This window comes from Pygocentrus nattereri, chromosome 4 (assembly GCF_015220715.1).
Source record: "Pygocentrus nattereri isolate fPygNat1 chromosome 4, fPygNat1.pri, whole genome shotgun sequence".
NCBI lineage: Eukaryota > Metazoa > Chordata > Actinopteri > Characiformes > Serrasalmidae > Pygocentrus > Pygocentrus nattereri.
In genome coordinates, this window is record NC_051214.1 from 13992516 (window position 1) to 14009224 (window position 16709).

The 16709-nt window shown below is 39.1% G+C and overlaps 2 protein-coding genes across 2 annotated transcripts in view; both read right to left on the bottom strand.

The window, feature by feature from the left end:
* The window catches only part of sesn1 (sestrin 1), a 62152-nt gene extending 53705 nt beyond the window's left edge, over positions 1 to 8447 (bottom strand). Inside the window, exons 1-2 of the mRNA XM_017712984.2 lie at positions 8346 to 8447; positions 7416 to 7708 (exon numbers count right to left, since the gene is read on the bottom strand). Coding sequence (XP_017568473.1) covers positions 7416 to 7670 — 255 coding nt within the window. The 5' untranslated portion in view covers positions 7671 to 7708; positions 8346 to 8447. The remainder of the gene's footprint in view (positions 1 to 7415; positions 7709 to 8345) is intronic.
* Positions 8448 to 12619: 4172 nt separating this feature from the next.
* Positions 12620 to 16492, bottom strand: LOC108436457 (serine/threonine-protein kinase pim-3-like). The gene is made up of 7 exons (XM_037537891.1): positions 16343 to 16492; positions 14578 to 14722; positions 14288 to 14379; positions 14134 to 14184; positions 13632 to 13983; positions 13363 to 13539; positions 12620 to 12702 (listed from the first exon to the last, which is right to left on the bottom strand). The coding sequence occupies exons 1-7, from the start codon at positions 16490 to 16492 to the stop codon at positions 12620 to 12622; spliced, it is 1050 nt and encodes a 349-aa protein (XP_037393788.1).
* Positions 16493 to 16709: the final 217 nt, after the last annotated feature.

Below are 16709 nucleotides of genomic sequence, written 5' to 3' on the forward strand. Positions count from 1 at the left end.
ACATTTGCTTGTTTTGCCACACGATCCTGAAGTCTGTCAAGGCTGCATGGGTGCAACAGTAATCTCTGACATGCTCTGAGAGTGTGTGTAAAATGATCCGGGTGTCAAGAAATAAACCCCACATAAACACACACACAAACTCTGCAAGCATTCAGGTCACTCTGTGGAAATTTCCGCTGCAGGTCATTGGAGTTTCTGTCGCTTAATCAAAGAGCAACAGTGCCCCCTGCAGTACAAGCTGTAAGAAAGGGAAAGTGAATTCGAAATACAGTCTTAATGCTCTAAATGATCAAGGCACAAATGACTTTAAGCTATAATTTCAGGTATTAGGCTCTTCTTTACAACCCACATAAAATGACTCTCAAAGCCAGAAGGAGAGCATTTAAAAGAGAATTAACATTATAGCAAACATAAATCACTAAGATAGGTCCTCTTCTCTGACTACAGGGACATATCACATCAACTGCTACCTGAACGGGCCTTTTTTCACAATTTCAAAATCAAATCCATTATGGATTTATGTCAAGAGCACTACACCCATTCAATCAAATTAATCAACAACAGATGGGCTGTAATCTGATCCGTACACACAGCATGAGATTTTACACAGCTCTCGCTCTCTCCATCTCCCTCTCTGTCTCCTTCTGTCTCTATTTGTTTTGCCTCACCCTTTCTCCATCCTCCTTGCACAGTATTTTTTCATCATTATGTTGTCGGCTGCCATCCATTCCAGGCGCCCTGCTTTCCATATTTCTCTTCTCTCTTCCCCTCATCTTATCCGCTTCACCTGCTTTTTTCCCCTCCCCACTTCAAAGATGACATGTTAGATCAGATCATCCAGAAGTACAGCTCCAAGAATAAGAGCAGCAACAAGACTGCAGCTCTGCTAACACTGATTTCACCATAAATTTTAATATCAGGCACTGAAGTTGATCGAATATATTAGCAGTAGTTTTAAAAAGTTAATGCTCATGTTAAGGGGTAGGCAGGGTAATGCGATATGACAAAAATATAGTATCATATCAAGACATGCGTCACAATGCTTCATAATATTTCATTTTTCTGAGGCTTGATAAGTTGTAACAAGAAAAATGCCCCTGCAGCACAAAACTTTGCTGACGGTGGTTTTTATTCAATGTTTCACATACTGTGCTAAGCCAAATGCAATTAAACAGGAATAATTAATAGGGATGCACATGGGTACTTGAGAACTCGAGGTGCCAATACTGAAACATTGAAATTAGGTATTTCTCACGTATCATTAGGGGACAACGGAGAGAATATACAAGTCAACAATTCAACTGTCAATTTTTACATTTGAATAGTGCATCACTATCACTAGAATAATTGTTCTAGCTGATGTTAGCCAGGTCCAGAAACAGTGAAAAGATTTTCCTGCACAACTGGAATGTTGGTATATTGGTCACTGAGAAGAAGAGACTACCTGTAAGAAGACAAGTCGCCATCATACAGTGTTGTACTCTTTAGCTCTAGTGTTTAGCTCAGTAGCTTTTCTGAGAAGGCAGATCATCCAGTGATCCAGTGTTAGAAACTATCGATTACCCTCAGTTATTTTTGACTAATAAAGCATGTTTTCAAATGCATTTTTCTGTGTGGTGCTAAATATTTGTGCATCACCAATGCATGAATAAACACAATCTCATCTAAACTCTTACTCTTCTTTTCCTACTCATTGCATCAGAAATGCAGCCTAATGGACACAGTGCAGGTGCAGGAATAAAGTCCATGTGTGTGTGAGTATTGATTTTGCTGCTTTCCAACCAAAGGCAGTTCTCCTGGCAAAGCACCATCTATCTATTCTTCATTCTCCAGCAGGAGTCACTTTTTGGCTCAGGAAGAGCCTTCCACCGACAATTCAGAGAGCTTTCTAAGCATCTCTCCAGCCCAACAACCATCACCACTATCAAAACAAACAAACACACACACAGCTCTTTTAGTGTTGCTGCAGTTGTTTTCTTTTTCATGGAGGCCTCGCTGTCATCTAAGCCCCCTCTGCACCCCTATGTGAGAATGATGGAAATAATGGGGCTCCCAGTACTTTTCCACTTTGTCCCTGTCTCTCTCTCTCTCTCTCTGTTTGTTCCCTAGTGCTTCTCTCTCCATCTTCCAATTCTTTCCACTTGTTCAATTCTTGCATTTGCTGTGTAGACCTCTATAGATGCCAAGAATGGTGCTCCATGCTCCTTTATCTCTCGCAGCCTGGTTGCAATGCCAAGCATCCTGCAACACATACACACAGGCCAGCCCTTGCAAGCCCTACAGCTAATTTAAGAACAGAGAAATGGAAACTCCTTCAACTCTAGTGTCCACTTTAAATGAAGGGCAAAAGTTCATACTGAAACACACTGTATTTAAAAGCATAAATCATTAATATTACACTGGCTGACACGAGCGACTATACACACATTCATCCCTCATAACTTGAAGTATAAACATTTTAATTGTAAAAATCCCCCCAATAAAGTCAATGACCTAAATCTCTTGAAAGCACTGTCAACACCTCTTTTTGGGTGCATACCAGAGCATAAATAATCAATATTATGAAAAGCATCAAGCGACCTATTATTCACATAATACCCAAGCCAGCACTTCTCTAAATCTACTGTTATGAGTCAGCATTAAGAAATGTGTTTTCTCTCTTTTCATCTCAAAAATCTTTGACAATGACCCAGATCTGTCTTTTCATCCGGTGTTTCTCAGGACAACTATACATGCAGAAAAAAGTGAATATCAGTTTATGTATCAGACCCTGTTTGCATTTGCTTTGCAGTGGAAAAGTGAATGAAAGAAAGCAAGAAAACAGTGAGGGACGGAGGGAGGTAGGGGTGACGGAGGGAGGGAGGGAGGGAGGCCGGGGGGGGGGGGGGGTTTAGGGAGCATGAGAGAGAGAGAGAGAGTTGCATGTCTAGCATAGCATTGCTGGCTGAATAGCATATACAATAAGCATACCACAGCATGGGAATCGAAGTAACACCACAATGATAATAAACTCTTTCTAGAACAACTGCTTCAGTTCCATATTCCAATGGCCCTGTTTATTTCTATTTTGCTCTATACATGTACTTATGTGCTCAATGTGTATGGGTAAGCTGTAGCGTATGTGTGGTGCTTAGTAGGTCAAAGGCCATTTTCATTTTTGAGTAGTCCTGTGTGAGGTTGACCTGGTTTTAGCAGGAGTCCACTGAGATCTCATAATCCCTCATATCCCAGCAGAATGCTCAACACCAATACAGTAAGCAGAGTGGATCAAAAAGGCACATCAAACAAAAGATCCAACAGAAAAATATTGTCACCCAGATAACAGCCCAAAAAGAATAACAAGGATTCTCAGAAACAGAAAAATCTAAATTATAGAACAATGCCCAGACACTGGTATCTCTCAGAAGAAACCAATTTATGCAAAGCTAAGGAGACACAAGCAATGAAAAATAAAACCCTTGGCATATTGGCTGGAATTCCCTATTGGTTTGAACTAAGAGAACAGAGGCTCTTGTGTTTCTGTGTTTGTGTGTGTGTGTGTGTGTGTGTGTGTGTGTGTGCAGTGAAGTGAGATCCGGGGTTAATGAAATCACACACCGCCGTTAATTACCAGACAGGCTGAGCAAGGCATAATAAAGTGCAACAGGTAAATGCAAATATGCCCACACCGAACACACAAGGGTAAAAACAACCCCTTGCCCCCACAACACTAATAGGTGAGGAAAAGAAACCTGGAAAAATGCATGGTGACATTCAGTACTCAACAGGATTTTAAACATCACTAATGTATGTATGCAAGTGATATGTGTTTTCAATATGGATTTACACGCAGAAATGTTCTGTTCATCATCATTTTTTTCAATGACAGAAGGAACTGGGGGGTACACCAACTGTATGATGTCACCTCTGACTTGTTCTCAAAATGTATTGGTGGAATTCCACCTGAAGTTCCACACATTGTAAACTACAATGTAGGCATTCAGAGCAAATACTCCATTATACAACACAATGAACACACTAGGGGCTGGCTGCCCTAGCCATACGTAAGTACAGCAACAGACTAGCCATAACAGAAAAGTTCAAGTTTATGCATTACTAAGTTAAAATGAGTTGCACCTAAACTAGTCTTTACATTGAGCTTAGCAGGTACTAAATATTTACATCTCCCCTAAGCAGGTGTTAGTAAAACCAACAAAAGAACACAAAGAACAAAAAATAACAAAAACATGACTTATACAAGCATGAAATGCTATGTGCTCTAATCAAGACCCTAGGTTTAACTCCAAACATGAAGCTAACACCTACAGCTCCGATTCAGTAAGACGCAGCAGCTACAACACTTATGCTACACTTATGCTCAGGTAAACTGTTGTTTTAAAAAATCTTGGTTATTTAGTTGTTAAAAGGTAATATTACAGACTTAGCAGACTTGATGTACATATTAGTGAGTTGTTACTTGTTAAGACAAGACTTTGATTTGACAAAGACAAGATTTGTGGAGCAAAGAAATAGTAAACTTACACAAAACAGGTGTAGCCCAGTCTAGGTGGATTGATCTCTAAATTCCCGAAGATTTAATTAACTTATGATTCTTTAAGAAATGTATCACACAATTTCACCACCATTTGATACAATTCTAGAATTTTGGTTCTTTTTTACAATTGTTTTTATAAAAGGGATCTCTGATTTGAATTGAAAAAATATTGAACATATTCTATACTTAATATATGTTTATATGTAAAATTATGAAAATGTAGCTTCTTGATTTCCTAAAGGCATCTGAAGCTAAATTTCTGAGTAATTCCAATAGAACACCTAGGAATGTGCTCAGAAACTTTTTTTTTTTTTTTTTGCTGTTGTGTTTTCTTTCCAGAGTTTAACTGGATATTCATTTTTGAACCCTTTCAGATACTTGACTATTAACTAGATTTGGAATGCACATCTCTACTAACAACAGAAACACCTTTTATTTAAAAAAAAAAGTGTACAGCACATTAGCAGCCTGAAATTTCCCCAGCTTTTGGCAGACAAGGAAACAAATGGCATTCAAACTCAGTAAACCTAATTTTCACGACAGTGCATCCCTACTTTGTCTGTAAAGTTTTTAGTCTGCAAAACCACACAAATGTTATAAGTGGACCTCAAAGGGTAAAAATAAAATGCAAAAAATATAGGATCCGGACCCCTTAATAATTGCAAACAATGAACACACAGACAAATATCATTAATTGGAATTATTTGTATGGCAAATAATGGTCAGCTAATATTTCATAATTGTGATGGGCCTAGCAGGCCTAGTAAGTGATGCATTTTAAACCTCTAGTACACACACTCACACAGAGCCTTGTGAACCTGTAGGGCAGAGTCTTATACATACAGTTCCAGTACACTGATCACTGGTTAACCTCTCTGCTGCATCTGTGCATGTCTGGCAAGGCTGAGGAGTGCCACTGATCCTCTTTGACCTCGAGAGCTGAACCCTGTGACCCTGAACAAAATGCACTGTGGGAAACAACCCCCTTCAACCCAGGCATTGCTATTCTGAGCTTTGCCACACGCACACACCCACACACCACAGTAAAACAAATACTTGACATAACAAGTGACAGTACTTTACCCCCTGTTGGGTATTTTCAACAGTTACATGTTGTCTTAGTTATGCACTGACTCAATTAAAGAAATAACCTAACCGTTATTCAAATCTGACCACAAAATGACACATACAATCAATAGTTCTGTTACTTATCAGCTTCATCTTTGGTGTTTAACAACATGAAAAGAACACTTGAGTTTCAGTTAACTAACCAAAACTATTACCAATATCAGTGATAAACACAACTAATAAGAATGAAGTCAGAAAATGTCAATAATACTAATAATTTGTGCACATGGCAATTCAGTACAAAAGTGGGTGTACTTATTTTACACTTACATGGGTACAAATAAATACTGCAACTATTTCATGTTCTATTTAAAGACATTTGTTTTATACAACAACTCACATAGCTCAAAATACAAAACTTAGCAAGAGCATACAAGCAATAAAATATATAGCTTTTAAATATATTCATTTTAGGAAAATAATCACAAAACACAATCACATTATTCTATTGTTTTAAAAAAAATGAAGACTTTCCGTATTTTACTCTTTCCAGTCATGTTAATTTTAAAACCATAAGGTTAGCTCAGTAGGGGGAGTAGTGCACTCATTGTTCAACCTCAAACTCCACCTACAAAAACAACTATTGGCTTACAAGCCATTGTTTATTGTTAATGTTGTTGTTTATTGCCTACCTACCATAACATCTACAAGAATTAGTCTATGATTCATGTAAATGACATACAAACGAGTTACTAATAGGCTGGTGGTTGATTTCACATTCAAATCCTGTTTGTCCATTGTACGAACGTTTTATGTAGCAGGGTAGTTTGCACGCCATTAAAGGCGGTCAAATCTGCACTATTTTTAGGCAACCTTGATGAATAAGTGACATTATCTGCACTTTCAAATATTTGTTAAAGAGCACATATCCTACAATATTCTTGAATCGTATTCTCCACCCCCACCCCCTTTTTGTGTCTTTAAGACTGATCTATGCAAATAAGCTCTGGCCTGATTGGTGCAGTTTTGCATCTCATTCAAAAGCAATCTGGGCTGAAACATTCCCTATAATTTTTCCTTATAATTTCAGCATGAATTGGTGGGGCTAAACTGCTGTAGGCTGAATAACTGGACATATATAAAACATGGGCTGGTTTTCGTGACATTCCAGAAATACTCATTTCAAAATTAGCTGCTTTTATAGCTTTTATATGGTTTTGATATACGAACTACATGGACTGCAGAGTAAACTGTATGTTTTAAAATTTAGCAATGTTTATTTAGCAATGTGTACTTTTATCTAACTATTATATTTGGGGGAAAAAAAGAAATATCAGTTTTACATGATATTGGCCCTTTAAATCACAAGATTCATGCTGGAGCCTCGCCTCTTGATTCTCAGGAGGAACCATGTACCACAGGATCATGTTTGTCACACCCTCTAGCTAAAATTCACCAAACAGTTTGCCATCAAGCAGAAATGGCAGACGGAATTTGAAATCGCGACCAAACGCGACTGCTTAAGCAGCTTTCTCTCCATGTCAGGCTTTGTCAGACGGAAGCAGAAATTAATCTCTACTGGAGAGCCATCACGAATTAGAAAAGATCTGTTCACATAGGCAGAGATTTTAAACAGCACTAACTGCATAACACATGCAGATGTCCATGCAAATTACACACAGACCATGAATGTCTTCTTAAATTAATGTCAGTGGGTTTGTTCTGAGCCACCACCCCCTGAAACATCACTTAAAATAATCAGTCCCACTTTCTCTTTTGTGTTTATCTGTTTGTCTGTCTGATTCTCTCTCACCTGGATGCTCCTCAGCAGCCAGATGCATTTCTCCCTCACGTCACCATATGGACATCTCTTGGACAGCATGAGGATGCGAGCCAGTACACGATTGAGGTGACTGGCTGAAGAAGAGCAGGGGGTCTCCGGGAGGGGTCCTATACTCTCCACTCTCCTCATCATCTCCTGCTGAAGACTCTCCATGGCTGCGTCTCTGGAGGCAGCATCACGACTCGCCAACCCTTCCCACATCGCCACAACATCTCTGCCATCCATCACTGTGATGATATTCTTCAAGTTTTATTTCTGGTGGGCTGCGGCAAAAATCAATGGCATCTGAGTTTATCTCTTGGATGTTAGTTGTGTTTTTCACTATTTCTGAATACAAGTTCAAGCATTACAATCTGCAATATTAAGATAAAAGCTCAGACACACCTCTAGACATTTACTCATAAACTGTCTTTGCTCTCTGCAGACGAGAATCAATGCATGCATTACTGGGCCTATGTACACAACACTAACAAATCTCTTTATAAGGATTTTCGACAACGTGACCCTCAATACAGTTTCCCGTTCTTTCTGAATGTCTTTTTTAATCAAATAAAAAAGGCTGAAAAAATTTAAATTTGGCATCTCCCTTACATCTATTTATTGTTTTAAAACGTTAAGGGCAGCATTACCGCAAGTAAACAGTTATGAAAAGAACATGGGCAGAGTTACACTTTTACATAAACAACGTATTCGCAACAAGCTAACTGTAGAATACAGTACAGCCAACGAATAACGTTTTGCAACTATGAACTTCCTATGTGTTTCCAGTGTTGGTCCATTCAATCCCTTCACAGCGGCCCACAACGACAACAAACGCGCTCATACTGAAAAGGAATGGCCACGGAAAAATATTCGTCTGCACTGGTGCAGCGCTATGGGCTGTCAAAAGTTAATACTTACAAATTTTACATTCTTTCTTCTTGTTTCTGCTCCCGTCGGACTGTCCCCGTCTGCGCTTCAGTCCTGAACAGCAGCACTCAGTAGGAGTATCTTCTAGGGAGGACTGGAGTAAACACATGATAGGCAAGTACTGCTGACCAATACAGTTACAAAAAAACACAAGCGGGCGGGAACAACAGCCCAGCGAACCAATCAGTGAAGGCACGGGACGTGCCTAGCGCCATACTGCATGGTTTTCTGGGGACTGTAGTGTAGAAGTGTTTAAATCTCTATACCGTTAAATGCGGATTCAGAACACATTAAACCCCAACTACCGACATCCAAAGCTGTTAACTTCACGAGCCCCGCCACTACTTGTTTATCACAAAACCTTATTATTTACATAAACCTTGCAGCACATCCTCAGCTTTTATTACCATCGAGACTAATTAAACCGATTTCTTCATATAAATAATTGCATATACAACAGTAATTAGTAGTGATATAATACTGATTTCTAGCAGGTAAAATCAAGTTAGTAGAAATTTCTTATGCTCTGTGTGCATCATTTGGCAAGGTGGATTTAATCAAATATTATTTCATAGTGCTATGCTGTTTTTTGCTTTCTAAAAAAAAAAATTAAATAAATGTTTTCATTGTGGCAGTTTCCTAAACCTACATTGATGTAGGGTAATATAAATTTACCATCACTGTACACAGCATTACCATTACCTACATACATAAATTTACCATTAGCCTACATACAGTATAATGTGTCCAGTTTTCCAAGGATATCTAGACCCAATGTTGCTTCACTCTATAACTAATAGTATGTTTTATAGAAGACCTTGTAGTTGTAAATCCTGTCATCTCATGTCTTTATTATTATTATTGATGAAAATTAAGATTATCCCATTTACAAATGGTTCTATAGCACCAAAAAGGGTTCTTCTATTGCTACCATGTCACAATGTAACAATAAAAGAACCTTTCAGCATGAAATGGTTCTATAGAGATTTCTATTTTCTAAAAAATCATTGAAGAACCACCTTTTTAAGTTTGTAGGATTTAAAACCCCGGCTATGTGAATAATTCAAGACCTTTCACCTTAGTGGTGTGATGCTCCATAGGGTCTTTACTGCCACAGAATTTTGTATGCAGGTTCTAGTGGTATGTTCAAAAGTAAAAATATTATTCAGTGCAGGATCTGTTACTGTATGCAGGTATTGTATTCAGTTCAGGGCATGCTACTATAGCTTAACATAGCCTTTTAAAAAACTAGATCTTAACCAAGAAAATTGCTAATAACAGTGACCTTGCAGTACACATTCATTTTGTTTGTATGGAACATTGTCAACATATTGCTTCACCACTTGAAGTAGACAGAGTTTAGATATTTCAGGCACCTTTGAGGGGGGCACTTTTAGCCTGAGACATGCACAGGTGGTGAGCTGCTGCGGTCAGATCATTAAATTTGCTTATGGTAAATGATATGTGCATCCATACACCATCTGTTTTCAGAAGAGAAGATAAGCAGCATGATAAAAGCATACAGATAGTCTGTTATGATTGTAAAAGCTTAAAATATTTCATTTGAAATAGACAAGTCACGTCAACTGCTAATCTCAAGCAAAATGTAAAATATTTGTAGCTACAAGTAAATGGATGAAACTAATGCGATATAAACAGCTTGCGAACCCTGAGTATATAGTGTCATACACACACACACACACATATATATATATATATATATATATATATATATATATATATATATATATATATATATATACATAATGTATGTATTTATTATTTTTTAAGATTATTAATTAAATGTATTATAGAGATTTGTTTAAAAATAAAATGCGCCATTAGTAAGACTTGCAGCATGTCTAACAGGTACCTTTACCTGTAAGGCAAGGCTATGTTAGGTTGCCATAATTGTGCTGTCTGTGTCAACACATGCCAGAATGCCCAGAAAAGAACATTATGCCCAGTGTGTCCGCTGTCATAGCGCCTCACTTTGAACTCTCTCTCTCTCTCTTTAGCGGCGAAGATGAATGAAAACTGTGTTCCATCGTGTGTTGCAGGCAAACAAAGGCAGGTCTGTTTCTCAGAGTTTATAGCAGATAATAACTGACGAGACGAATCTGCCTTGCCTTTACTGGTTGCACGAATTCAAGACAAAACCGGAGTGTCTGGTGCCATCTAGTGGACATTAGGACGTTTCGAATCCCCATTATCTATTAGCCTACACAGACCCACAATACACACTGCTTGAAGGCTAAAATACACTACTCTCACCCCATCCTCTCTCTGAGTTTGTTTTCATGGTGATCCTGATCACTGATTAGAATATTTTGATGGGTCTCATGTACTCATCTTGGGACTGTTTTGAATCAAAATAAGGATCATATTCTAAGGCCCAATCCCATTTCACCCCTTGCCCCAAACACTTAGCCCTACCCCTCCGTTTTGCGCGTTCACGTCTAGGGGTAGGGTTGTTCCAATTGTTGTTGAGATGGAGGCGTAGGGTGACGTGTTGGGGCTACTCAGCCCTTCAAACAGAGATTTTTCAGAGACGCACTACAAACGGAGGGTTACGAGAAAATTCCCAGAATGCCCTGCGAATCATCGGCAAGACGGCTGCACAAGCGGCCAAAAAGACACATTAATGTTTTTCTCTGTTTAAAAAGCCGTTGTATTGTAAGAGAACTGTTGTAATAGCGTTTTATGGCGATTTCCTTCATAACACGCATAAAAAACATTAATGTCTCGGTCGCTATGTAGCGAAATTTGCCGTTCCACCTTAAATGGTGCAGCAGTTACGTTCTGGTACGTGAGGTTGCCTCACCATTTAAGGTGGAACGGGAAATCGATCGTGAAGCTGGCGATTAGAAGCGAAGTTCAGCTTCATATCACCGAAGAATCCTTGGTGGTGATAATAAATAATTGCCCCCTCTTTGAAGGCGTATGATGCCGTAAATGTATTTAAGCAGTGAGGAGCTGAACTTTCCCCTCTTCTGCTGTCACTGCAGGCTGGCAGGGTCGCCTGCAGAGCAGCGCTAGTAGCTGTTAATGAAGTGATGTAGTTTTTGTTTGTGCTCTTTTTTACCTGGTGACTCGTTTGATTGATTGATGCGTAAAACTGAAGTTGTGACTGAAACGCGAGCGCCCTGCTTTTCGGTCTCCTTCGGATAAACGGCAAATGTCAGTGTGATATACCATTGTTGCTATAGTAGGGAGACAAAGCAGGTAAACACATCCTGGCTATTTTAAATATGATTCACCTGTCCTGTCATGTGACACACAAGTTCTTGAAGGATTTCATAGGGGAAAGATTTCAACCACTACCCCTCAGTTTCAAGGGTTACACTCTAAAACAAGGGGTAGGGGTAAAAATAAGAAATGGGATTGGGCCTAAATGTATCTTGCTTTTTCTTTTCTGTGAGGTCAACTTGAGGTCATATGACTTTTTTATGCACAGAAGACAGTATATTTTTATATTTTACAACCTCTTTAATGTTACTGTGCAAATCTGTTTTGATTGAGTTCACGGACCTGTCTCATGAAGAAAGTTCAACAGAGACAGGTTTCTGACCAAGTTTCAGTGTCGCCAACAAAACCGCAGTTAACTTGTTCTATAACGGTGATGAACAACCTTCTTTGATCACCGAGATTCAGATGGAAAAGAATATTGCCACAACTCTGCTGTGTGTGATTTGCTTCCACAGCTAAAAAAGCAAAGTTCTTCATGTGAAACATGCCACAAACGCCAAAAAAAGTAATTTGGGAGTCAGGGGTGATAGAGGGGTCATTCAGCGTGAATAGGAGAGGCTTAACTGCTGTGGGGTAAGGGTGCAAAGACACTAATGCTAATGCACAAATATTTTTATGTATAGACTGAGGACAGATTAAAAAAGCAGGTTTTTCTGCAGTTCTCTGGTTTTCAACTGATATTCACAGAATCACGTTAGATATTTCCATTCTAAACGGTAGTTAGGTTGTTGCTAGGTTGTTGCCAAGAAGTTGATGTGGTATTTCAGGTGGTTACTAGAGTGATACAATGTGGTCGCCATGGTATTTCAGTTGCTTGTAAAAGCATTGCAAGATGGTTGTTAGGTGCTTACTATGGTATATTAGGTGGTTGCTCTGACATTACTAGGACAGTGTTTTGAGTGGTTTTTAGGGTGTTGCTGGGGGTTACTTGAAGGTTGCTAAGCAGTTCATATGTGGGCTGTAAATAGCTGTGAATTTTGAGCATATAATAAATATAACAAACAAAATTGCAAGAACTACAATGTGTTAGTCTCCTCTGTTCTGAAGGATGTGATGGACTGAAGTGCCCTTAACTGCCCTCTTCTAAAAATGTCATAACCTGGAACATAAACCAAAAGACATGCATAAGGTAGAGAAGCACTTCTGAAGCACTTCTTAATTTTCATTTACAGCATATATACATATCACAATATCGCATTTGTTTGTCTTATAAAAACACCAGATATTTGAGCTTTACTGCTTATTCTGTTGGTACTCATTTCCTCTCCTCCCTGGCTAACCTGATCCTAGGTTGGCACGTTGCATTGTAACCAATCATGCTGCTGTATCTGCTGCAAATTAGGCCTCCTGGTTGGGCTACTCTTCCAGCACCAGCGAATTAGATTACAGCATTTTGCATAGGGTGCTGGGATTGGATGGGAGAGAGATGCTTAACCTCTAAATCAATCTTCTTTTTATTCTTTTCTTCTCTACACTTCAAAAGCACCATCATGTGACTGATGGGATGTAGCTTTAATATGCAAACTATTATGAACGCATTTACAGTATGTCATATGTAAAGTATTATATACTATAATAAACATAAACATTTAGGGACATCTGGCCTGTACTGCAAATCCTTCAGCTTTTACTGTGCATATTCACCTCCAAATACAGATTTTGTTTTTAGTCTTTGTTGCTCTGTAGTCACTTGCAAGCTCAAAGGTATGAACCATTGTTATTTCTGCACTCGTTTACCAGAATTAGCCATTTATCTTACCATCAGAGAGACCATCCTTGAAGTGCAGAGCTCCATCAATGGTATCATCATCACTGGCAAAGGGAAGGTACCCACAAACCATCATAAACATTAGGACACCAAGAGACCAAACTGTTGCTGGACCAACACGATACCTCCCTTCCAGAAGAAACTCAGGAGGGCAGTATTCATCTGTGCCTGAGAATATGAAAGAGGGAGAGACATAAGCAGAGCTGAGTACAAGCATTCATTTCTGTACTAACACTGAACAGATAAGTTGCTCATTTTACCTTCAAAAATGTTGTAACCATATTTCTTGATCAAATCACTGCAGCCACAGTCAATTAGCTTGACCTCTAAGGTGTCCTTGTTGATCAACGAGATGTCCCAAGCAGGACACCTCGCTTGCTGCACTGGAACACTGCTACCACAGACTGCCACATTATATCTCACCCTAATGTCTTCAGTGACATAATCCTCATAGTCCTGAAGGAAACTGTCCAAGGGTCGCTCCAGGATCAACATGTAGTGGTCAGGCTCATCGGACCACTCCATGAGCTTTATGATGGTTTTGCAGATGGGTGACTGGCTCTTGATCTGCAGCAGAGCCTCCTCCACAGGCACAGCCTTTAACTCATCAAACTGCAGGAAACTAGGTAGTTAGATCATGGGGAATAATCAGTGAGGAACATAGGCAAGGACTCATGGTGGTTTGGGTTGATTATGCATTACTACTAACATTTCGTTAAGATTTGAAAGTAAAAAGGGTTCAGAGGTTGCAGATGCACTTACACTTTGTACATATCGGTCATCGTCCAGCTTTTGCACAAATTTGATGGCTGCCTACACACAAATAGAAAAAAATATTAAGACTACAAGCACTGAAAAGGCACAAAAAGAAATGATGACAATAAAATGGAATTTCGATAGCGAATAAGCTCAGAACCTGTAGGCCATCAGACATGCGTTGTCCTTTGAAGACAGATCCGAAACCTCCTTCGCCTAGTTTTTCTCCATGTAAATGAGCGGCAAAGATGTCTATGAACAGTGTTGCGAATGAACATGAGCCATCTTTAAATAATCTGTCTTAAATGTACTAATCATTTACTAGCTATGAGAGAAGCAGTGAGATCTAGTTTCTGATATCACACCAGGTCACTGTGAAAATGAATTATTAGGATGATTAGATTGTGCTTATATTGAAGTGTAAAGTAATTTAGGTGACAATGGACTGACCAGGCTTGGAGGCTTTTCTCTGTCTATGAGTCTTTCTCTTGGGCTGCTCCACAGCCCCTTTTCTCTTGTTCCTTGCTGGAGTTTCAGTGTTAGGAACCTCCAGCACTTTAACCAGTCCTTTCTTAGCAGGGCAGTTGTTTGTTCCCTACAGGACAGTCTGGCTACAGCTATCCTCTGACCTTTTTTCTCTTTCCATGTGAAGACAGGGTCATCATTGTAATATTTAAAAGAATTTCATACAACATAAGCTGAATATTAAAGTCATGATGATACTAGGAAGACACAATGCATTATATGCTGATTTTTAAAAGCATGTGGTGAATTTGCTACAGGACACATATTGTTGTGATGATTAACATAGTTCTTCTTGGGAGAAAAAATTCAATTGTTTTTATCCCAAATTCAAAATCTAAAATCACGTTGGGGCCATGTCCCCAGAAGACACTGAAACCACGCCCATTCGTGGGAAAGTTGTAGCTTCTCTTCAGCTTGGATTTGGCCAAAATGTATCCGCTGCGCCATTTAAGGTGGAACAACCTGGCAGATGGGGACTCAGCTTCAGCTTTGCACTAATGTAATTACATATCGCTGCTGTCAGAAGAAGACATCGTATCTCCAAAATGGTAACTTTACCGGAGAGGGAAAAAACCTACTTTACTTTTAATGTAAGTCAATGGAACCAGAAGTCATTTTGGCCTGTTTCTTTTGGTGCATTCATCATGAAATTTACACACAATGTGAAGGTTAACGGGTATTTTCAAATGATGTTGAAAACTGAAAAACGACAAAAATACAAGGGTTTCTTCTGACAACACCGATATACATTAGCTCTTTAGGTTGGATAATCAAGCTTCTCTTGAATTGAAATGAAGTAGCTATCAGCACTTTAATCGAATTAGGAGGCAGAGGACACTGGCCAACCCAAGAATCAACCTCATTCCTCTCAGTCTACAACAGAATGGTATTTTTTCTCTCGTTAATGCAAGCTGGTGGCAGATAATATTGACTACTATGAGCCTAATAAAGCCAGGCTGAAGAACAACTGATGATGCAGTGTTACCAACTCCTCAGTAAGGAAAGTAGCTATTGACTGTCCTAAAAGTCGCTAAATGACGTCAATGCCTAATTTGCATAGTAGTCCATTTGTGTGTATTTGAAGCTGTAGAATAAAGGAATAATGTTGTGGGAGAGAAAAAAGTGAATAAAAAACACCCTAAATATGTTAGAACTACAAATGAACGCTGAATAAATGAACTTCTTCTGTTGATTTTTTTTTTTGCCTTTGAAATAGGCCATCACTTCTCAAAATAACTTTATGACTTTAATGCTTTGTCTAGACCCACACTACATAAATCATTTTTACGTAAATTGCACAAATCAATTTTGTCCTGTGTTGTTAAATGTGAGCATATCAAATTTAATCAAAAGACTGTTATGTGGAGTGGAACTGCTGCTCTACATTCAACCCTCCTCCTCTATCCGGGCTTGGGACTGGCTTTTTTTTTTTTTTTTTAAATATTCTTAACTTTTCTTTCGTTTCAATTCAGTTACACAAATTCTTCTGGCTCACAGAAAAAGTAGGTCATCCTCAGTTTGGTTTTCTATGGCAGGTTCAGCTGAGGGAATGCGTCCAACCGCTGGTTCAATGGAGAGCCAACGTGTGGCACACACCTTGGTTATTTGTAAGGGTTTCTACACCAAGTTGATGGTCTCATATATGGCCTTGTAGGCCTCCCTGCGCTTTGGAGTTATGAGTCTCCCGTACCAAGTACTCCACACTACAGGGGATGGTGTCATTGGAAGCATGACTTAAAGCAAGCTGCAGAGAGCAACACACACAACGAATAAGAATCAGATCTTTGAAGCCATATTCCTCCTTCAGCACTTTATGGACCCCATTATTAATCCCTGTCATAACGGAGGCATTGTCTGTCCCTATGCCCAGGAGTTTCTCTTTTTAAGACAACACTTCTCCAGGAAAGCCACAACAGCTCTGGCTCTAGATCTTGCATGTCCTCCCTCTAACTCAACAAGCCCCAGAAATGTTGAGACAATTGTGTGTTTGGTGTCACTGAAGTACCTTATCACATCCCCCAGGTACTTAGAATCATTTCTGTGCACTTTGTTCTGTG